Genomic DNA, 23,940 nt, shown 5'->3' with positions numbered 1-23,940 from the left:
ACAAAATATTTTTATTTTCAATATTTTGTTGTGAATCCTTTGGAGGCAATCACTGCCTTAAGTCTGGAACCCATGGACATCACCAAACGCTGGGTTTCCTCCTTCTTAATGCTTTGCCAGGCCTTTACAGCCGCAGCCTTCAGGTCTTGCTTGTTTGTGGGTCTTTCCGTCTTAAGTCTGGATTTGAGCAAGTGAAATGCATGCTCAATTGGGTTAAGATCTGGTGATTGACTTGGCCATTGCAGAAGGTTCCACTTTTTTGCCCTCATGAACTCCTGGGTAGCTTTGGCTGTATGCTTGGGGTCATTGTCCATCTGTACTATGAAGCGCCGTCCGATCAACTTTGCGGCATTTGGCTGAATCTGGGCTGAAAGTATATCCCGGTACACTTCAGAATTCATCCGGCTACTCTTGTCTGCTGTTATGTCATCAATAAACACAAGTGACCCAGTGCCATTGAAAGCCATGCATGCCCATGCCATCACATTGCCTCCACCATGTTTTACAGAGGATGTGGTGTGACTTGGATCATGTGCCGTTCCCTTTCTTCTCCAAACTTTTTTCTTCCCATCATTCTGGTACAGGTTGATCTTTGTCTCATCTGTCCATAGAATACTTTTCCAGAACTGAGCTGGCTTCATGAGGTGTTTTTCAGCAAATTTAACTCTGGCCTGTCTATTTTTGGAATTGATGAATGGTTTGCATCTAGATGTGAACCCTTTGTATTTACTTTCATGGAGTCTTCTCTTTACTGTTGACTTAGAGACAGATACACCTACTTCACTGAGAGTGTTCTGGACTTCAGTTAATGTTGTGAACGGGTTCTTCTTCACCAAAGAAAGTATGCGGCGATCATCCACCACTGTTGTCATCCGTGGACGCCCAGGTCTTTTTGAGTTCCCAAGCTCACCAGTCAATTCCTTTTTTCTCAGAATGTACCCGACTGTTGATTTTGCTACTCCAAGCATGTCTGCTATCTCTCTGATGGATTTTTTCTTTTTTTTCAGCCTCAGGATGTTCTGCTTCACCTCAATTGTGAGTTCCTTAGACCGCATGTTGTCTGGTCACAGCAACAGCTTCTAAATGCAAAACCACACACCTGTAATCAACCCCAGACCTTTTAACTACTTCATTGATTACAGGTTAATGAGGGAGACGCCTTCAGAGTTAATTGCAGCCCTTAGAGTCCCTTGTCCAATTACTTTTGGTCCCTTGAAAAAGAGGAGGCTATGCATTACAGAGCTATGATTCCTAAACCCTTTCTCCGATTTGGATGTGAAAACTCTCATATTGCAGCTGGGAGTGTGCACTTTCAGCCCATATTATATATATAATTGTATTTCTGAACATGTTTTTGTAAACAGCTAAAATAACAAAACTTGTGTCACTGTCCAAATATTTCTGGACCTAACTGTATCTGGCTATTTTCCGTGTTGAGACTCCTAACAGAGGCTCCACGGACCTTTTTTGAAGTGTATACAGGGACGGTTAGGCAGAGATTAGCAATATGCACCACAACTGCTCGTGGCTCTGGGTACATATTGCACCTGACAGGTTCCCTTTAACTATGGTATTGACATGATGCATTCAGCCTGTAAAAGCTTTAATCCCTCATGATTGTAAATTCTCAGAACAAGGTAAAACCACCTGCTCTTACTATCTAGTAAGAGACATGCCGAGCATTGTGGGAAGAAGACTGAAGCGTTTATTACCACTTCTGTCTTCTATTTCTCTGGATACATGGTGCTCATTGATCAGAGGCATTGACGTTGTCAATACTTCTCTAGGATCTGGTTATCGCCGCTTATCTGCCCCATGGATAATTAATAAATATGTATTTTAATATTCTTCTAAAATAAATGAAGCTTTGTGAAGTTGCAAACCATAAGTGTAGGGTTTTCTGAGTCCCTGTGAAAAATGCCCAAGATCTCAGCTTTTCTTCTGTAGCTTTTGGCGTACATTGCTGTATCTTTGACAAGTAACAGTGTTTATCTCCTCTCTGCGGCTTACAGAGTCTTTCTGAGATGAAACTGGAGCTGCGTAAAAAAGATCAACTTGTGCGTCAGCAGGACAGACAGCTGACCAAACTGGAACGGGACAAGCGTCTACTGGAAGAGAGCATCTCTAGTGCAGAGGTGGCCCTGCGCTCAGCAGCTCGGTAGGATAGTACTCGGAAGCAGACAAGTTGTACGCACAGAACGCGATACCATGTGCAGAAAATATAAATTGCTTAGGTTTTCCATATTGCATATTAAAAATAAGCTGGAAGTGCCTCGGAGGCAAGCCGGGCATCATTCCACCTAGTTATTCCTCACTTACTGCCACCTCAATTACTAATTTATCAGAAGGTCGTATGAATGATGCCAACATAACTTTACTACTATTCATTTTACAGAGAAAAGGAAGTCCTGACCGATTACATGAAATCAGTAGCAGTAACATTTCAGAAGGTAAGAACTCCCGTATTCTATAAGTGATGATCCACATCTTAAGACTTAAAGAATATTGACATCTTTGGGTCATTTTTACCACATCAAAGGAGAGCTGAACTTCATGTATTCATAAATCAGCTGAGAGGAGCTCCGTATAAGAAAATCAAGTCCCGATGAGATTTTGACATTGTGTATTTTCGCTGCTCACAAAACACAGCGTCTAACAGTTCCAGCAAAGTGGATGGTATTTTTTTTAGAAATCTCATGTCCACTGTCTTTTTTTACTGATGCTGAGGCTATGTTCCAAGGAAGAGTATTTGGTTACCATTTAATGATGAAGTTTTTGTGTTGACATATTGACATTACATGTAAAGCATATAACTATGTGGTTGGCAGCGTATCTCGGATCACATGCACCCGTACCGGTCTCTGGGTGTGAGTGAAACATTGGCCTGATGACATCCGAGTGCAGTCCGATATACACAGAGGCAGACAATGGAGAAGATGGAGACAGTAATCTCTCCTTCTCTGCACCTGTGCTCCAATTTTTGCATGCGAGAGAGCCAGATCACAGTGAATGACACTCGGTCACACTCGCAGCAGAGCCTCAGACAAGTGTCATTAGCATATCGCATCCAATGCCATACACTAATGTGACACCAGCCTGAAACTCATTGTAGGAACCTAACTTTAAAGGGAACCTGTCAGCAGATTCGGGGCCTATAAGCTGCGGCAACCACCAGCGGGCTCTTATATACAGCATTCTAACATGCTGTATATAAGAGCCCAGGCCACTGTGAGAACATAAAAATCACTTTATAATACTCACCTAAGGGGCGGTGCAGTGCAGAAGGTCGGATGGGTTTCTCCGTTCTCCGGTACCAGCGCCTCCTCTTTTGGCCATCTTTGTCCTCCTTCAGAAGCCGGGGTGCATGACGCGTACTAAGTCATCCACACTCGCCGGCATTGAGGTCCTGCTCAGGCGCACTACAATACTGTGATCTGCTCTGCTCAGGGAAGATTAACGTGTGCCTGCGCAGGAACTGAATGCCGGGTAGTGTGCATGACATAGGATGGGTCATGCAACCAGCTTCAGAAGAAGGACGAAGATGGCCGAAAGAGGAGGCACTGGATCCAGAGAACGGAGCATGCCCCTTAGGTGAGTATTATAAAGTGATTTTTATGTTGTACACAGCGGCCTGGGCTCTTATATACAGAATGTTAGAAAGCTGTATATAAGAGCCTGGTGGTGGTGGCCGCAGCTTATAGACCCCAAATCTGGTGACAGGTTCCCTTTAAAGCTTTACAAACTTCACATCTGAACGAGCTCACTAACAGACTCCTAGTTAACTCATTCAGATACCAATAGAAAGTGTAACAGAGAAGCTTTAGAAGGAAAAATATGCAACATTTTTAATGAAACACAAATACAAAAATGATTTTTAGCCAAATATACAAGTTTCCATATCTTTTAAAACAGCAACACCTGTAGGCTCCTGGAGAACTTGAAGAGTGATAAAACCAGTTGATAAAATAATACCCGTGTCACACAGATGCACACAAGACATGGCTACACATTTTATTCTAGAGAATGAAGTAATCATAGCTAATTTAGCTGCGTGTTGTTTTGTATTTCCCTTTACAAAGCCATAAATGTAAAATGTGTCTTTTTATCCTTTCACACCCAATGAGTGTAAATGAGTGTTCTGGGACTTTCCTTAGGTTTGGCCATCACTGTTATATTGTTGTGGATCCGACCCTTGGTACAGATTGAGGAGTAACTAATGGAGCTAAAATTAAGTTTTTGCATTTGGTTCCCATGAAATATTTTGAACCATTTTGCTTCTACGGGGTCTTTGTTTCCCTGCACATTTGACTTTGATGTGAACTGTCCTTTTTTATCAGTTCTTCTCTTCTGATTTATAGCCACAGATAAGAGTTACCAACTTCCAGTCAGACTGTGGTAAAAAGCTGACTGACCGATCCTCAGTTAACTCATTGAGCTGCTAGTAATACACGGCAACTCAATGGCTATAGAGGGCAAATGGTGCAAAAACTTTGCACTTTTTATTTAACTGATAAACTCTTCTTAGATAGATGAAACGCGTTGTATTTTTGTCAGCATGATTTTTTTATGTTTTTACTATCATGGAGTTTTAACCAATAAATGTATATTTTAAATATTGGCAACACACTTTTTTAATCTGGAATAAATGGAGGCGCCAAATACATTAGTCAATTTTTTTTCACTGACAGAATCTGTGGAAAAAATCTTAACATGCTGCAATTTCACTACAAAATCTGCTAGGTGCGAGAAACAAAATTGTCTGCCATACTGAGCGACAGTATAGCATTGGATTTTTACTCATACATTGTACTTCTGTATCAAAGGAAACTGTAAATGATTAAAGGGTTTCTCTCAGCAGGTTTCTGCAATGTAACCTGAAGACAGCATGCTGCAAGAGTTAAAACCGAGAATTCAGCCCTGCATGTCTTATCTCAGTCTTTTTTTGTTTACCTGCAATGTTAGTTTAAGCCTCTTATCTTTATCATTAGTGGGTCTCAGCAGAGCATGAGTTGTAGTCCGACTCCACTACTTCTGTGATTAGCAGCTTCTGTCTATGGAAATGTACACTGAAAGCCTGGTTTAAGCAGAGACAGCTCTCTCAGCTCTGCTACATGTAAAATCTCAAATCTTTCACTGTGTCAGAATGGCTACACACAGTAATCTAAGTGATACATTGTTGAACTCAGGGCCTCTTTGCCTACATCATGCTGCTCTCAGATGAGGTAGCAAAAACCTGCTGACAGATTCCCTTTAATAGCGGCTGAGTAAAGAAACAAATTGCACCTGGATGACAAGTGAGAAAAAATCATCCCACTTTTCTAGACGAAAATCTGACTGATTTTTTCTATACTATTGTGTAACCCTAGCCTCTGTACAATTACGAAGATGCCAAACATGTATAGATTTTTTTAATTTTTTTACTATAGTGAAAGAAAACATGGAATTTTATGTTATTCTGATACCCGTAACTCTTAGATTTTTCTGTCACTGTCCAAGGGGCTGTTTCAGGGATTGTTGCATGTATGGGAAGCTGACGGTTTTATTGCTACCTTTTTTGAGCACATGCAACATCTTTATATATTTTAATTGCAATTTTTTTAGGAAGATGCGCAGGAAACCCTACAATGCTGGCATTTCAGTTCTCATTATGATGTTTATCTTTTCAGTTAGGCCGGAGTCACACTTGCGAGTGAGTCGCGCGGGTCTCGCATCTCATCACCCGGCACGGTCTGCTGCTCTCCGGACAGGACCGTCTCAGCTGCATAGAAATACATGCACCCGACCTGCTCCTGTCAGGAGAGTGTGCAGCAGTGCTGGAGTGATACGATGGAAGTGTGACTCCGGCCTAAAGTTTAAAATTTGGTTAAATTCTTATGGACTTGGCAATACCAAATATGCTTATTTTTTTATTTCTTTATTATATTTCTGTATTTGCTTATCATATAATCTGGTTTTGGGACATTTCTCGAATGTCACTCTTACACATGTGTGTACCGTGCATTATTGAGAGATCTGGGTTAAGTATATGCACATACACATATACATCTTAGGTTTGTCCCTTGTTTCTATTCATGTTTTATTATTTCCGTCCCCTTCACTATTTGATTTACTTATATAGTGATTACCCGTTGATGCAATGCTCCCCTATTTCTTGAATAGTGGTGGACGGAATCCCCGGGGACTTTTTTGTTTTTTCATCATTTCATCATTTTTTCATTTATGACATTTTTTCATTTATGATATCGTTCATTCCTGTTTTCACCTACCTGATAGGTTTCTTTGTTTGGTTAATAATAAGTTAATCCCCTGCTGTGTTATCCTTTGCCTATGCAGCTAGGGGCGGGACTTCCGTTATTCCCTCTGTCTGTGACGTCTCCTGCCCTGTCAGGCCCCGTGCTGTGTTGGATCGTGTGGTTGCCGGGGTGACGCGTCCCCGACACCACGTGTCCTCCCCTTGCACGGCCGGTGGGCGGGACGTCCGGACTGATGGGTAATTCCTGTTTTACGTTACTTAGGAAATATATGTTTACAAACTTCCAGTCCCTCCATTATACATGCGCAGCACTGTTATGCCTCGGGATCCCCTCGGTCTGTGACGTTTCCTGCCCTGTCGGGCTTTGTGCTGTGTTGGATTGCATGGTTGCCGGGGTGACGCGTCCCTAGCACCACATGATCCTTCCCTGCACGGCCGGAGGGCGGGACGTCTGGAAAATGAGATTACAAACCTCCAGTTTGTTTGTTTTTTTTATCAGTTATACGCGGTACTATGATGTCCTTACACCTTGATATGGTGTGCATACTTTTTCCATTCTGGTGGACTGCTTATGATTTACTCTTTGTATGATTCTTGCTCATGATCTATTGGTGCTTGGCCCCATCCATTCTAATGCACACCCTATCAAATTCAGGTATGGGCGTTTCTAATTGTTACATCACATCCCTTTTCTCTTTTTGGGCCCTCTCACCTGATTGCAATAATAATTTACTATGGGGCTATTTATACCTACCGGGTATGCATTGTCAGTAGGTGAGAAAGCAACAATACCATTGCGAAACGTGCGTTGGTGGTGATCCTGCTCCTTCTGGGTATGTGCTCTCTACATTGACTATGTATCAGGTCCTACAGGTCTCTACAAGGCCGTGGCGTCCTTGCAGGCAAATGGAGTGATTGTCCCAGTTCCCGCTCAGGAACGGTTCAGAGGTTTTTACTCAAATCTCTTCCTAGTTCCGAAAAAGGACGGTACCTTCCGGCCCATCCTGGATCTCAAGCTTCTCAACAAGCATGTCCGGGTGTGGCATTTTCGCATGGAGTCTCTACGATCAGTCATTGCCTCTATGACCCAAGGGGAGTTCCTGGCGTCCATCGACATCAGAGATGCCTATCTACATGTGCCAATCGCAGTGTCACATCAGCATTGGTTACGTTTTGCGATAGGAGAGGATCATTTCCAATTCGTGGCTCTCCCCTTCGGGTTAGCCACGGCCCCTCAGGTATTCACCAAGGTCATGGCAGCAGTGATTGCGGTCCTGCACCTCCAGGGGTTAGCAGTGCTTCCTTATCTGGACGACCTTCTGGTCAAGGGTATATCCAGCGCAGACTGTCAGCGGAGTGTTTCTTTGTCGCTCCATTGGGAGACCCAGACAATTGGGTTGTATAGCTATGCCTCCGGAGGCCACACAAAGCATTACACTAAAAGTGTAAAGCCCCTCCCCTTCTGCCTATACACCCCCCGTGCTCACGGGCTCCTCAGTTTTTTTGCTTTGTGCGAAGGAGGCAGACATCCACGCATAGCTCCACTGCTTGGTCAGCAGCAGCTGCTGACTAGGTCGGATGGAAGAAAAGAGGGCCCATAACAGGGCCCCCAGCATGCTCCCTTCTCACCCCACTCTTGTCGGCGGTGTTGTTAAGGTTGAGGTGCCCATTGCGGGTACACAGGCAGGAGCCACATGCTGTTTTCCTTCCCTATCCCTTAATGGGCTCTGGGTGAAGTGGGACCGGATCGGTCTCCAGGCACTGGGACCGTGCTCCCTCCGCAGCCCTTGGGAATCTGCAGGATAGGAGCTGGATATCGTCAGGGACAAAGCCCTGCTACTATGAGGTACTCTGTGTCTCCGTGGGGACCGCGCATGGAGCGCTGGTCCCATACACATTACAGCACTGCTGGGTGTGTTAGTGCGCCGGGCATGGAGCGCTTGTGCCAGACACTTTCCATCTTTGCTGGGTGTGTTAGTGCGCCGGACATGGAGCGTTTGGGCCAGACACTTTCCAGCTCTGCTGGGTGTGTTAGTGCGCCGGACATGGAGTGCTTGTGCCAGACACTTTCCAGCTCTGCTGGGTGTGTTAGTGCGCCGGACATGAAACGTTAGTGCCATACACTTTCCAGCACTGCTGGAGGTGTTAGTGCACCGGGGGACTACGCGCGGCCGCGCTTATTGCCGGCCGCGCTTATAACTTTAGTCCCCGGCTTCTGCGGCCTAGTGTCGTTCTTTCCCGCCCACAGGCCTGCCAGTCAGGGGAGGGGCGGGACGCTGCACGGATCGTCAGCAGAGGGCTGGAGCATACATTAGTATCCTCCTCCCTCCTCACTCAGTACAGTGGGGCGCTGGATTCCCGCACTTTTCTTGGGCACGCCCTCGGTCTCCTCCTCCTCACAGAACGCCGGCAGCCATTCCTGTCAGCGATTCAGACGCTGAGGAGGAGAGGCAACACAGGGAGACCCAGGCAGGGAATCTGGCGACCACACAACCGCTCTGAGCGGTCGGTAAGCAGCACCTGTGGTGCTGGCCCCACTGAGTACCGAAGTGTATATATATATATAGGCTTTTAGGCTATACATTGCACTGTACGGTCGCTCTGTTGATTTTTGGCTATATACCCTCCTGGTTGTTCTCAGAGGAGACAACATGTCATCTGCAAAGAGCAAGGGTGCCACAGCACAGACGTATTTTGCAACCTGTACCTCATGTACAGCTGTACTACCGGCAGGGTCCACTGACCCTCATTGTGTGCAATGCTCGGCCCCGGTTGCGCTTACTCAGCCGGAGCCTCTGCTACAAGTGGCCCAGGTAGATCCACCTGCTACCACTGTCCAGGTGACAGGGACGGAGTTTGCAGCCTTTGCTGACAAGCTGTCTGACACTATGGATAAATGGTCTGCTAAAATACTGGAAGCTTTGCAGTCCAGACCGGTGATTCAGGCCCCGGGCTCTATCCAATCCTTGACCCCTGGTCCCCCTCAATTGGAACAGCAATGTGCCCCGGGGGTAACCCACAGGTCCCAGGGTGAGGTCTCTGACACGGACCGCAGTCCCAGGCCGCCCAAGCGGGGTCGCTGGGAAATTCCCTCCACTTCATCACACTGTTCAGGGTCCCAGCAGGGGGACTCTCTGGAGGATGAAGCGGAGGTCTCAGATCAGGATTCTGATACTGAAGCCGCTCTCAACCTAGATACACCTGAAGGTGACGCAGTAGTGAATGACCTTATAGCGACCATCAATCAGGTGTTGGATATTTCTCCCCCAGCTCCTCCAATTGAGGAGTCTGCTTCTCAGGAGAAATTCCGTTTCAGGTTTCCAAAGCGTACATTAAATATGTTTCTGGATCACTCTGACTTCAGAGAGGCAATCCAGAAAAACCGGGACTGTCCAGACAAGCGTTTTTCCAAGCGCCTTAAGGACACACGTTATCCCTTCCCCCCGAGGTTGTCAAGGGCTGGACTCAGTGTCCTAAGGTGGATCCTCCAATCTCCAGACTGGCGGCTAGATCCATAGTTGCAGTGGAAGACGGGGCTTCACTCAAAGATGCCACTGACAGACAGATGGAGCTATGGTTGAAATCCATCTATGAAGCTATCGGCGCATCTTTTGCTCCAGCATTCGCAGCCGTATGGGCACTCCAAGCTATCTCAGCTTGTCAGGCGCAGATTCATGCGGTAACACGTACATCTGCCCCACAAGTGGTGTCCTTAACCAATCAGGCGTCGGCGTTTGCGTCCTACGCCATTAATGCTATCCTCGACTCTGCGAGCCGTACGGCGGTGGCATCCGCCAACTCGGTGGTACTCCGCAGGGCCATGTGGCTACGTGAATGGAAGGCAGACTCTGCTTCCAAAAAGTTCTTAACCGGTTTGCCATTGGCTGGCGACCGCTTGTTTGGTGAGCGATTGGATGAAATCATTAAACAATCCAAGGGAAAGGATTCATCCTTACCCCAGTCCAAACCAAACAGACCTCAACCACGGAAGGTACAATCGAGGTTTCGGTCCTTTCGGACCGCGGGCAGATCTCAATTTTCCTCGTCCAAAAGGCCTCAGAAAGATCAGAGGAACTCAGATGCATGGCGGTCTAAGTCACGTCCTAAAAAGACCGCCGGAGGCACCGCTCCCAAAGCGGCCTCCTCATGACTTTCGGCCTCTTCAAACCGCATCCTCGGTCGGTGGCAGGCTCTCCCGCTTTTGCGACATCTGGCTGCCACAAGTAAAAGACCGATTGGTGAGAGACATTCTATCTCACGGTTACAGGATAGAGTTCAACTCTCGTCCTCCGACTCGTTTCTTCAGAACATCTCCACCCCCCGACAGAGCCGAGGCTCTTATGCAGGCGGTGGGCACCCTGAAGGCGGAAGGAGTGGTGATCCCGGTTCCTCTTCAGCAACGGGGTCACGGTTTTTACTCCAACTTGTTCGTGGTGCCAAAAAAGGACGGATCCTTCCGTCCCGTTCTGGACCTAAAGCTGCTCAACAAGCATGTGAAAACCAGGCGGTTCCGGATGGAATCGCTTCGCTCCGTCATCGCCTCCATGTCCCAAGGAGATTTCCTGGCATCAATAGACATCAAAGATGCTTATCTCCACGTACCGATTGCGCCAGAGCATCAGCGCTTCCTGCGCTTCGCCATAGGGGACGAACACCTTCAGTTCGTGGCACTACCTTTTGGCCTGGCAACAGCCCCACGGGTCTTCACCAAGGTCATGGCAACAGTGGTGGCAATCCTACACTCTCAGGGACACTCGGTGATCCCTTACTTAGACGATCTACTGGTCAAGGCACCCTCTCAAGGGGCATGCCAACACAGCCTGAACATTGCTCTGGAAACTCTCCAGAGTTTCGGGTGGATCATCAATTTTCCAAAGTCAAATCTGACACCGGCCCAATCACTGACTTATCTTGGCATGGAGTTTCATACTCTCTCAGCGATAGTGAAGCTTCCGCTGAACAAACAGCGTTCACTACAGACAGGGGTGCAATCTCTCCTTCATGGTCAGTCACACCCCCTGAGGCGCCTCATGCACTTCCTAGGGAAGATGGTGGCAGCAATGGAGGCAGTTCCTTTTGCGCAGTTTCATCTGCGCCCACTTCAATGGGACATTCTCCGCAAATGGGACAGGAAGTCGACGTCCCTCGACAGGAACGTCTCCCTTTCTCGGGCAGCCAAAGCTTCCCTTCAGTGGTGGCTTCTTCCCACTTCTCTGTCGAAGGGGAAATCCTTGCTGCCCCCATCCTGGGCTGTGGTCACGACGGATGCGAGCCTGTCAGGGTGGGGAGCGGTCTTTCTCCACCACAGGGCTCAGGGGACTTGGACTCAGACAGAGTCCTCCCTTCAGATCAATGTTCTGGAGATAAGGGCAGTGTATCTTGCCCTAAAAGCATTCCAGCCGTGGCTGGAAGGCAAACAGATCCGAATTCAGTCGGACAACTCCACAGCGGTGGCATACATCAACCACCAAGGCGGGACACGCAGTCGGCAAGCCTTCCAGGAGGTCCGGCGGATTCTGCTATGGGTGGAAGCCACAGCCTCCACCATATCCGCAGTTCACATCCCGGGCGTAGAAAACTGGGAAGCAGATTTTCTCAGTCGCCAGGGCATGGACGCAGGGGAATGGTCCCTTCACCCGGACGTGTTTCAGGAGATCTGTTGCCGCTGGGGCATGCCGGACGTCGACCTAATGGCGTCCCGGCACAACAACAAGGTCCCGACGTTCATGGCCTGGTCTCAAGATCACAGAGCTCTGGCGGCAGACGCCTTAGTTGAGGATTGGTCGCAGTTTCAACTCCCTTATGTGTTTCCTCCTCTGGCACTGTTGCCCAGAGTGTTACGCAAGATCAGGGCCGACTGCCGTCGCGCCATCCTCGTCGCTCCAGACTGGCCGAGGAGGTCGTGGTACCTGGATCTGTGGCATCTCACGGTCGGCCAACCGTGGGCACTCCCAGACCGACCAGACTTGCTGTCTCAAGGGCCGTTTTTCCATCTGAATTCTGCGGCCCTGAACCTGACTGTGTGGCCATTGGGTCCTGGATCCTAGCGTCTTCAGGTTTATCTCAAGAGGTCATTGCCACCATGAGACAGGCTAGGAAACCAACGTCCGCCAAGATCTACCACAGGACTTGGAAAATTTTCCTGTCGTGGTGCTCTGCTCAGGGCGTTGCTCCCTGGCCGTTTACCTTGCCCACTTTTCTGTCCTTTCTTCAATCCGGATTAGAAAAGGGTTTTTCACTAGGCTCCCTTAAGGGACAAGTCTCTGCGCTCTCTGTCTTTTTTCAGAAGCGCCTAGCCAGACTTCCACAGGTACGCACGTTCCTGCAGGGGGTTTGTCACATCGTACCTCCTTACAGGCGTCCGTTAGAACCCTGGGATCTGAACAGGGTGCTGATGGTTCTTCAGAAACCACCGTTCGAGCCAATGAGGGATATCTCTCTCTCGCGCCTTTCACAGAAGGTGGTCTTCCTAGTGGCAGTCACATCACTTCGGAGAGTGTCTGAGCTAGCAGCGCTGTCATGCAAAGCCCCCTTCCTGGTGTTTCACCAGGACAAGGTGGTTCTGCGTCCGGTTCCGGAATTTCTCCCTAAGGTGGTATCCCCCTTTCATCTCAATCAGGATATCTCCTTACCCTCTTTTTGTCCTCATCCAGTTCACCAATGTGAAAAGGATTTGCACTTGTTAGATCTGGTGAGAGCACTCAGATTCTACATTTCTCGTACGGCGCCCCTGCGCCGCTCGGATGCACTCTTTGTCCTTGTCGCTGGCCAGCGTAAAGGGACACAAGCTTCCAAATCAACCCTGGCTCGGTGGATCAAGGAACCAATTCTCGAGGCTTATCGTTCCTCCGGGCTTCCGGTTCCCTCAGGGCTGAAGGCCCATTCTACCAGGGCCGTGGGAGCGTCCTGGGCTTTGCGGCACCAGGCTATGGCTCAGCAGGTGTGTCAGGCGGCTACCTGGTCGAGCCTGCACACTTTCACGAAACACTATCAGGTGCATACCTATGCTTCGGCAGATGCCAGCCTAGGTAGGCGAGTCCTTCAGGCGGCGGTTGCCCACCTGTAGGACGGAGCCGGTTACGGCTCTATTATGAGGTATTATTTACCCACCCAGGGACTGCTTTTGGACGTCCCAATTGTCTGGGTCTCCCAATGGAGCGACAAAGAAGAAGGGAATTTTGTTTACTTACCGTAAATTCCTTTTCTTCTAGCTCCAATTGGGAGACCCAGCACCCGCCCCTGTTTTTTGTGTACACATGTTGTTCATGTTGAATGGTTTCAGTTCTCCGATATTCCTTCGGATTGAATTTACTTTAAACCAATTATAATTTTTTCCTCCTTCTTGCTTTTGCACCAAAACTGAGGAGCCTGTGAGCACGGGGGGTGTATAGGCAGAAGGGGAGGGGCTTTACACTTTTAGTGTAATGCTTTGTGTGGCCTCCGGAGGCATAGCTATACAACCCAATTGTCTGGGTCTCCCAATTGGAGCTAGAAGAAAAGGAATTTACGGTAAGTAAACAAAATTCCCTTCTTCGCTCACTCTCGCCACCCTAGCCCAATTCGGGTGGATTGTCAATCTTCCCAAATCCACTCTGACTCCGAGCCAGAGTCTCACGTACCTAGGGATGCAGTTCGAGACTTTGCCGGCACTTGTGAAGTTGCCCTTAATCAAACAGCAGTCTCTCCGGCTAGCGGTGTGCTCTCTCCTGAGGCCCCGACGTTATTCCCTCAGGCGCCTGATGCAGGTGCTGGGTCAAATGGTGGCCTCCATGGAGGCGGTTCCCTTTGCCCAGTTCCATCTGCGTCCTCTGCAGCTGGACATTCTCCGCTGTTGGGACAAGCGGCCTTCCTCCTTACAGAGGTTAGTGGCTCTGTCGCCACGGACCAGGAGCTCTCTTCAGTGGTGGCTTCGACCCCTCTCCCTGTCCCAAGGGCGCTCCTTCCTGACTCCGTCCTGGGTGATTCTCACCACGGATGCCAGCCTATCCGGCTGGGGAGCGGTACATCTCCACCACAGAGCACAGGGCACTTGGACTCCGTCCGAGTCAGCCCTTTCAATCAATGTGCTGGAAACCAGAGCTGTGCTTCTTGCTCTCCTAGCCTTTCACCATCTGTTGGCGGGCAGGCACATTCGAGTCCAGTCAGACAACGCGACAGCGGTTGCCTACATCAATCACCAAGCGGGACACGCAGCCGCCTGGCAATGTTGGAGGTCCAACACATTCTTCAATGGGCGGAGGACTCCAAGTCCACCATATCCGCAGTCCACATCCCTGGCGTAGAAAACTGGGAGGCACATTATCTCAGCCGTCAATCCGTGGACAGTGGCGAGTGGTCCCTGCACCCGGCAGTGTTTCAGTCAATCTGCCGCAAGTGGGGCACTCCGGACGTGGACCTAATGGCATCCCGTCACAACAACAAGGTTCCGGTTTACGTGGCTCGCTCCCACAATCCTCAGGCCTTCGCCGCGGATGCTCTGGTTCAAGACTGGTCCCACTTTCGTCTGTCCTACGTGTTTCCCCCTCTAGCTCTCTTGCCCAGAGTCCTGCTCAAGATCAGAATGGAGGGCCGTCGAGTCATCCTCATTGCACCGGACAGGCCCAGGCGAGCTTGGTATCCGGACCTGCTCCAACTGTCCGTGGAGATGCCGTGGCATCTTCCGGACCGTCCAGACCTGCTCTCGCAAGGTCCGTTTTTCCGCCCGAATTCTGCGGCACTCAAATTGACGGCGTGGCTCTTGAGTCCTGGATTTTGACAGCTTCTAGTATTCTTCCTGAAGTCATCTCCACTATGACTCGGGCCCGTAAGTCTTCCTTCGTCAAGATCTATCACAGGACTTGGAAAATTTTCCTGTACTGGTGTCGCTCTTCCGGCCATTCTCCTTGGCCATTCTCGTTGCCGACCCTTCTGTCTTTTTTACAGTCCGGTCTGCAGCTAGGACTGTCCCTCAATTCTCTCAAGGGACAAGTCTCAGCTCTATCAGTGCTGTTCCAGCGGCGTCTCGCCCGGCTGGCTCAGGTCCGCACCTTCATGCAAGGTGCGTCTCACATCATTCCGCCTTATCGGCGGCCCTTGGATCCCTGGGACCTTAACTTGGTCCTCACGGTATTGCAGAAACCCCCTTTCGAGCCCCTTAGGGAGGTTTCTTTGTATCGTCTTTCTCAAAAGGTGGCCTTTCTAGTTGCCATAACTTCTCTCAGGAGAGTCTCTGATTTGGCTGCGCTCTCCTCGGAGTCACCTTTTTTGTTTTTTCACCAAGACAAGGTAGTTCTCCGTCCGACCCCGGACTTTCTTCCTAAGGTGGTCTCTCCCTTCCACCTTAACCAGGATATTTCCTTGCCTTCCTTCTGTCCGGCCCCTGTTCATCGCTTTGAGAAAGCGCTGCATACTCTAGATCTGGTGCGTGCTCTCCGGATCTATGTGTCTCGCACCGCTGCGCTTAGGCGGTGCACCTCTCTTTTTGTGCTAACCACAGGGCGGCGCAAGGGTCTCTCTGCTTCTAAGCCGACCTTGGCCCGTTGGATTAGATCGACCATTTCGGTCGCCTACCAGAGTACTCCGGTGCCTCCCCCGCCGGGGATCAAAGCACACTCGACCAGAGCTGTCGGTGCCTCTTGGGCTTTTAGGCACCAGGCTACGGCTCAACAAGTCTGTCAAGTAGGTTAGGACCCTGCTTCACCAATTAGGTGCTCTGGAGAAAAATATATATATGTAGGAAAGAACTCCGGCACTCTTAGTAACCCCAATAAGAGACTTAAGCAGTAGTGATGTTCAAATAGAATTTTTTATTCAGAGAAAAAGTCCATAAATAAACGTTTTCGACCTAATTCGGTCTTCCTCAGAAAGGACTTATCTATGGAGATGCAGGGTAAAATTATGATCTTCCTTTGTAAGATCCTCCTTTATGGATCCACTGATTCAGAACAGACCTGTTATAATGAAAAAGCGTTCTTTGAATAAGGGATTTTTTAAATATTTCTATCTGACGTCTTAATAGTTTCACGGGGAAATGACCTTACCACGTGTTTAGGCCGATCAGTTCATCATTACGGTATGAAAACAGATGTAAAAATCAGCTGCCAATAGGACCATTCAATAGCATATATTCAGAATATCGTCCTATAAATTGGATATCTTAAATGAGGTTGGATTGGACAATACTGAACAAAAGAGGAAAGCCCTCACGATTATGTTACAAAGTGGACATATGTGTGTGGGGAACCGCTCCGTGGACTTCACAGTGAAGTCCACGGAGCGGTTCCCCACACACATATGTCCACTTTGTAACATAATCGTGAGGGCTTTCCTCTTTTGTTCAGTATTGTCCAATCCAACCTCATTTAAGATATCCAATTTATAGGACGATATTCTGAATATATGCTATTGAATGGTCCTATTGGCAGCTGATTTTTACATCTGTTTTCATACCGTAATGATGAACTGATCGGCCTAAACACGTGGTAAGGTCATTTCCCCGTGAAACTATTAAGACGTCAGATAGAAATATTTAAAAAATCCCTTATTCAAAGAACGCTTTTTCATTATAACAGGTCTGTTCTGAATCAGTGGATCCATAAAGGAGGATCTTACAAAGGAAGATCATAATTTTACCCTGCATCTCCATAGATAAGTCCTTTCTGAGGAAGACCGAATTAGGTCGAAAACGTTTATTTATGGACTTTTTCTCTGAATAAAAAACTCTATTTGAACATCACTACTGCTTAAGTCTCTTATTGGGGTTACTAAGAGTGCCGGAGTTCTTTCCTACAACAAGTCTGTCAGGCTGCCACTTGGACTAGCCTGCATACCTTTTCGAAGCACTACCAAGTGCATGCTCATGCTTTGGCAGATGCGAGCTTGGGCAGACGCATCCTTCAGGCGGCTGTCGCCCACTTGTGAAGTTAGGCTCCGCCTACTTCTTAGTTTTTTCTGTTTATTCCCACCCAGGGACAGCTTTGGAACGTCCCATGGTCTGGGTCTCCCAAAGGAACGATAAAGAAAAAGAGAATTTTGTTACTTACCGTAAATTCTTTTTCTTATAGCTCCGTATTGGGAGACCCAGCTCCCTCCCTGTTGCCTGTTGGCAATTTTCTTGTCCCGTGTGTTATCACAGGCTGTTGTCGTGGACAGAGTCTCCAGTTGTTCCGGTTCTTACTCGGTTCTACTTGTGGGTGGCTATTCTCCTTCAGCTTTTGCACTAAACTGGCTAGGACTGGCTACCAGGGGGGTGTATAAGCTCAGAGGGAGGAGCTACACTTTTAAGTGTAGTACTTTGTGTGTCCTCCGGAGGCAGAAGCTAAACACCCATGGTCTGGGTCTCCCAATACGGAACTATAAGAAAAAGAATTTACGGTAAGTAACAAAATTCTCTTTTTTTCATGCCATTTAAACTGACCTGGGTTTTCCTGTTGGGCCATACTGTTATACTTGGGTCTTAATCATTCCTTGTATGTTTCTTTCCTGATACATCTATGCTACTTTGCACTTGCTGAATGAGTATGGCCGAGCTCCCCTGGCAGTCTCTTGTCCTCTCGGATGACCTTCTCTTTAATTAAGACTCTTTTTGTCACACTTACTATATGGTCATTCTGAATGGATCAAAATAGGACACAAAGAATTTTTCATTCCGCCTGGTTTGAGCTCAGCCATACCACACAGTTTGTGTTGTCCTACCCCGTGTTCATTGTTTACCCCAACAATTGATCGGACTCACTTCTCCCACGGCTACTAGAGAAAGACTGTGACATCCTTTTGGACCCAGTCTGCTGACTGGTTCCACCTCTCACACGGCTATTTTTTATTAACATCAATGGACTTGGTCTTATCTGCCTTTTTTTCATGCCTTTCTGTCTCCAAATTTGCCTAAATTATTACCACCACCTTACTAATGGTTTCACCTCTCTCACGGCTATTTGAGACAGATTTTTGGCTTACTTAGCCCAATTTTTTGTGTTACGCCTCTGGTCCTGGCCCTGTCTATTCTAACCGATCAATTGATGGGATTCACCTCTTCCATGGCTAGTAGTGACTAACTCATACAATTTTTATCTTTATATCAGTGACCCCCTTGATTTATTGGTAGTTGTTTTTAAATTGTCAATTGCTGTTCTGTGTGTGATTCTTATCAATAACATTTTTCATTCTGCATATATACTCGCTGTTTCTCCAGTTTTTGTATTCTATATGAGTAGTGCATGCACGCTGTGGGTATACATATGCCGACAGCGTGCACACCATATGGCTCTTACATTGGTAATTGTTCTCATACTTTCTCTAGAATTGCTTGTCAGATTGTTCATCGTACCCGGAGTAGCACACATCGCAGCGTGTGACACCCCGGGAATGATGAACAGATCTTACCTGCCTCCTGCGGCTCCCGGCCAGCTATGCGGAAGGAAGGAGGTGGGCGGGATGTTTACTTCCCGCTCATCTCAGCCCCTCCGCTTCTATTGGCCGGCTGCCGCGTGACTTCGATGTGACGCTGAACGTCTCTCCCACTCCAGGAAGTGAACGTTCGCCGCCCACATCGAGGTCGTATGGACGGGTAAGTACGTGTGACGGGGGTTAATCGTTTGTGCGGCACGTTCAACAAATTGAACGTGCCACACATACGATGGGGGCGTTGCAAATCGCATACGAGATCGTATGCGAAATTGCAACGTGTAAAGCAGGGTTTAGTCCCCTTAGGCCATATGTACATGTTGATTATTTTGTGAGTTTTTTACTACAATATGTGTAAGACAAAACCAGGAGTGGAACAATCAGAGAACAAGTATAAGTGTGTAGTCACACAGCCGTATAATTCATGCGAGGATCGCATTGCAGTGCTCAGACTGGCTGGTGGCTCTCTTGACCTGAGTGTGTGGCAGGTATTTCTATGCAGCTGTCATGCTCAGGTCAAGAGAGCCAACAGCCAGTCTAAGCACTGCAATGCGATCCTCGCACGAATTACACAGCCGTGTGACTGTGCCCTAATAGAAACATAGGCACCACTTATGCATTTTTCACCCACTCCTGGTTTTAACTAAGCTGTATCTGACCTTGCTCAATACACTTGCATTGAGCAAGGCCGCCTATCTAGTTGACATTTGACTTCATGTATGTAAATCACATAGTTGCGGTCATGCACCGGTTGCAGCACTGCGGAATTCTCACATTGCGCATGCTGCACACATAGAGTGACTGCAGACTTGTAACCTAAAGGCCGCTTTACACACTGCGATATCGGTCCCGATATCGCTAGTGTGGGTACCCGCCCCCATCTGTTGTGCGACACGGGCAAATCGCTGCCCGTGCCGCACAACATCGCCCAGACCCGTCACACATACTTACCTGCCCGGCGACGTTGCTGTGACCGGCAAACTGCCTCCTTTCTAAGGGGGCGGTCCGTGCGGCGTCACAGCGACGTCACTGAGCGGCCGCCCAATAGAAGCGGAGGGGCGGAGATGAGCGGGACGTAACATCCCGCCCACCTCCTTGCTTCCGCATAGCGGCCGGGAGGCAGGTAAGGAGAGCGTCCTTGTTCCTGCGGTGTCACACGGAGTGATGTGTGCTGCCGCAGGAACGAGGAACAACCTCGTTACTGCTGCAGTAACGATATTTGAGAATGGACCCCCATGTCACCGATGAGCGATTTTGCACGTTTTTGCAACGATGCAAAATCGCTCATAGGTGTCACATGCAACGGCATCGCTAATGCGGCCGGATGTGCGTCACCAATTCCGTGACCCCAACGAGTTCGCATTAGCGATGTCATAGCGTGTAAAGCCCCCTTAAGAGCAGATACCCCCTTTAAGGTTTTAGAAAGACTGAAATGTCTTATTGCTAATTATTTATTTTATTTCTTTTTTTATTTGTTTTTTGCTTTTTTTGTTCTTTTAGATGAGAGAACAAATCTCCTTATCACGGCTAGCAACATCACGACAAGATTTCACTTTCCAGCTTCCAATGTTATCATCAAATATCTTTGAAATGAAAGGGTACACGGGAGGATCGGACTTCACTGTTTGCCAGGTATTCATTATATGCATTTATTGTGTGCCTTTCAAAAGTGTGAGTGTAACATTGCCTTTATCTTTGTAAGGAAGTTTTCCATAGAAGCATATCCAAGCTAGATAGAAGCTTCATTTTGATTAACATATATAATAAAAAATAGTTACTTTTGTAGGCATCAGAAGTACAGAGAATTAGTAGCAACACATTTCTTTGTCTCTCGGTATGACTTGGTATCCCTGGCTATCAGCTTTTAAAGGGACCGCAGACTCTTTATTTACATGGTTCTGTGTACTTATATTCCATCCACTTACTAGGAGCATTACAGTTACAGGATATTCCAGCGCTGTCTTATTCACTTAAATGGGACAATACTGCAATACCAAGCACAGCCGCAACCCATTTAAACAGCTTGACTGAAATGCTGAGAGTCCAACTTTCACCAATCCTATTCTAAGGATAGGCCATCAGTACTGTTATACTGGAAAACATTTTTGAAGCAGTGATTTAGAAAGTGCTTTTAAAAACAAGCAACTTGCATCTTATTCAAAATCCTCTCCGTTTCAAGAACAGAGACATTTTTATCCCATCATATATTACTTGTCGCCTAGATTACCTGACACTACTGCAATCTATCAGAGGTTTCTGGTTTCCTAGACAAGAAGCTCAGTGCTTGCAACCTATTTGCTATCAAGTTTGTAAGTGCTGCTCTGATGCTCACCGGAATGCTGGAGCTAGCCAACTTTAGTGCCACTGCCCTCCTCTGATACTACAAAGAAAAAGCTGCCTCTGCTTTAAGCATCAAAGAGAGCACAGTTCAGGCATGTGATAACCCATGCCGAGGACCTGAATTGTCACCAGGTTTTTCCCTTATGAGCTGCGACCTCCGCCAGTGACCCCCATATATACCTCATTCTCGAATACTGTATATAAGAGCTCAGGCCGCTCTGTATAACATAAAAAACACATTTATAATACTCACCGAGGGGGCGGTCTGGCACCTTCTCTCTTCTTGTGATCGCCGTCCTCCTACATAGCCCCGTGTGCATGACAAATCCTGTGTCATTCACAGAGAGGCCTCCATTGCACTCCTGCGCATGCACACTTCTCTCTGCCCTGCTGAGTAAAGGGCAGAGTAAAGTACTGTAATGTGCAGGCACGAGAAAAGCTCAAAGACCGCCTGTGCATGCACACTATAGTACTTTGATCTGCCCTCAGCTGTGCAGATCAAAGTGCGTATGCGCAGGAGCGCAGTGGGGATCTCTTTGTGAATGATCCAGAACGTGTCATTCACAAGGGGCTGGGCAAGAGGATGGAGATTGCCGTGGAGAGGAGGCGCCGGACCGAGAGCAGTGACACCCATCGGACTAGAGCGCACTAGGTGAGTAAAATAAAGATGTTTTTTACGTTATTCAGCACGGCATGGGCCCTTATATACAGCATTCTAGAATACTGTATATAACAGCTCACTGGTACTGACCTCAGCTTATAGGGGAAAAACGTGACGACAGGTTCCCTTTAATCATCAGGAAGAAGACACGAGGCAGGGAGCTCATGAGCTCCTGAAACTCAATCTTGAGACAACCTCTATAAAGAGACAAAAGTTCAGTTATTCTGCATCCACAGCTTGCAAGATCTTACTGCACCTAGATGAATACATCCTCTGTAATCTCCCAAGTTCTCTCATCAGCTAGAAAAATCGGATCTGCTTTTTTGGGGGGAATTTTTTTTGAACATCTATTTTTTTGCAACCATTTATCTCATCCTGATTTTGTTTCTTTTAAGCTGGAGATGCTTGTGAATTATAATGCAAGTATTATGGAGACTTATTGTTGATCATGCATTCATTTCAGTATTCCCAGCTATAGAAATACTGATGTTACTTTTTAGGATTCAGTTCTTCCTGTATGTCTGTAAAATATTGTCTAAAAGCAAAAAATGAAGGTGTCCACTTTGACATGGATTTCTATAAATGTCATAGTCTCTGGTTACCAAAGTAAGGAGTAACCTAAGGAATAAACACATACTGTACGTACATGCTGACCTCTTCTATGTCTTCTGTTTCTTACAGACCATGATCAGAAGCTTCCTGGACTTCTATCAGATGGTGTGCACCAAAGTATCTGATCTGGAAAGAGAGATAGTGTTCCATGAAGAGCACATTGCTGCTCTCAAATCCGAGCTGCAGACTGCTTGTCTTCGAGAGTCCAAAATCCCATCTGTGGTAAATGTTCATCTGTTCATTTCTGTATACAAGGTGTCGATTCGTATTGAATTGATGATGCCCTACAACTTTGTAATTCACTTTTTTTCTCTATCTCGTTCCTTTTCGAGATAAAAATGCTAACTCCGTTGTTTTCCACCAGGTGGCGCTATAGGTGTTTTCATTGCGTAGCGCATGGCTCCTTTACTATACCTAGACACCACTTCTATGCCTATAGCTGCCGCCGTTCTCAAGTTAATGGCGGTGGACAGGATATAGATAGACACACTGTATATATGTCTCTTCTGGATCCATTCATCTTCTAACATCTTAAGATAGAAGAGATATGCTTCAAAGAGAATAATCAAGTCATGTTGACTTACCTAGGGCAAACTAAAATGCTTTGTTGGCTAAAGCTGGTGTCACACATAACGACGACGACAACGACGTCGCTGCTACGTCACCATTTTCTGTGACGTTGCAGCGACGTCCCGTCGCTGTCGCTGTGTGTGACATCCAGCAACGACCTGGCCCCTGCTGTGAGGTCGCCGGTCGTTGCTGAATGTCCAGCTTCATTTTTTGGTCGTCACTCTCCCGCTGTGACACACACATCGCTGTGTGTGACAGCGAGAGAGCGACGAAATGAAGCGATCAGGAGCCGGCACTGGCAGCTGCGGTAAGCTGTAACCAGCGTAAACATCGGGTAACCAAGGGAAGACCTTTCCCTGGTTACCCGATGTTTACGCTGGTTACCAGCCTCCGCTCTTGCTGCCAGTGCCGGCTCCTGCACTGTGACATGTGGCTGCAGTACGCATCGGGTAATTAACCCGATGTATACTGTAGCAAGGAGAGCAAGGAGCCAGCGCTAAGCAGTGCGCGCGGCTCCCTGCTCTCTGCACTGTGACATGTAGCTGCAGCACACATCGGGTTAATTAACCCGATGTGTGCTGCAGGAGAGCAAGGAGCCAGCGCTAAGCGCGGCTCCCTGCTCTCTGAACTGTGACATGTAGCTGCAGCACACATCGGGTTAATTAACCCGATGTGTGCTGCAGGAGAGCAAGGAGCCAGCGCTAAGCGCGACTCCCTGCTCTCTGCACATGTAGCACAGCGACGTTATGATCGCTGCTTCTGCTGTGTTTGACAGCTAAGCAGCGATCATAACAGCGACTTACAAGGTCGCTGTTACGTCACCGAAAATGGTGACGTAACAGCGACGTCGTTGTCGCTGTCGTTTAGTGTGACACCAGCTTAAGCCACATAAACGGGTCCATGGACTCCTGTAGACAAAGCATTTTGCCTTAAAATACTGAACAATTATTTTCTTAGTGTTGTATGTCTTGAAGTTCGGGCATAGAGAGCTTCAGGGTTTACTAGGTTTCTTAGGCCACGTTCACACATCTATATTTGGCCACTATTATACATAAGCATTTGCATGTCAAAAATCAGAGAAAAAGAAATGTGTCTAACTTGGATTACAAATACTGATGTGAAA

At 47.6% G+C, this 23,940-nt stretch overlaps 1 protein-coding gene across 4 annotated transcripts in view; it reads left to right on the top strand.

Moving 5' to 3' along the window:
* CCDC171 (coiled-coil domain containing 171) overlaps positions 1-23,940 on the top strand; it is a 222,477-nt gene that overhangs the window by 187,815 nt on the left and 10,722 nt on the right. For all 4 annotated transcript variants that reach the window (XM_075316539.1, XM_075316545.1, XM_075316534.1 and 1 more), the window contains exons 21-24: positions 2,013-2,158; positions 2,396-2,450; positions 20,135-20,266; positions 22,317-22,469. In XM_075316539.1, coding sequence (XP_075172654.1) covers positions 2,013-2,158; positions 2,396-2,450; positions 20,135-20,266; positions 22,317-22,469 — 486 coding nt within the window. The remainder of the gene's footprint in view (positions 1-2,012; positions 2,159-2,395; positions 2,451-20,134; positions 20,267-22,316; positions 22,470-23,940) is intronic.

This window comes from Anomaloglossus baeobatrachus, chromosome 1, assembly GCF_048569485.1.
Source record: "Anomaloglossus baeobatrachus isolate aAnoBae1 chromosome 1, aAnoBae1.hap1, whole genome shotgun sequence".
In the NCBI taxonomy this organism is placed as follows: Eukaryota; Metazoa; Chordata; class Amphibia; order Anura; family Aromobatidae; genus Anomaloglossus; species Anomaloglossus baeobatrachus.
Note: the sequence above shows the minus strand (reverse complement) of the source record. Positions and strands in the feature narration are given on the sequence as shown.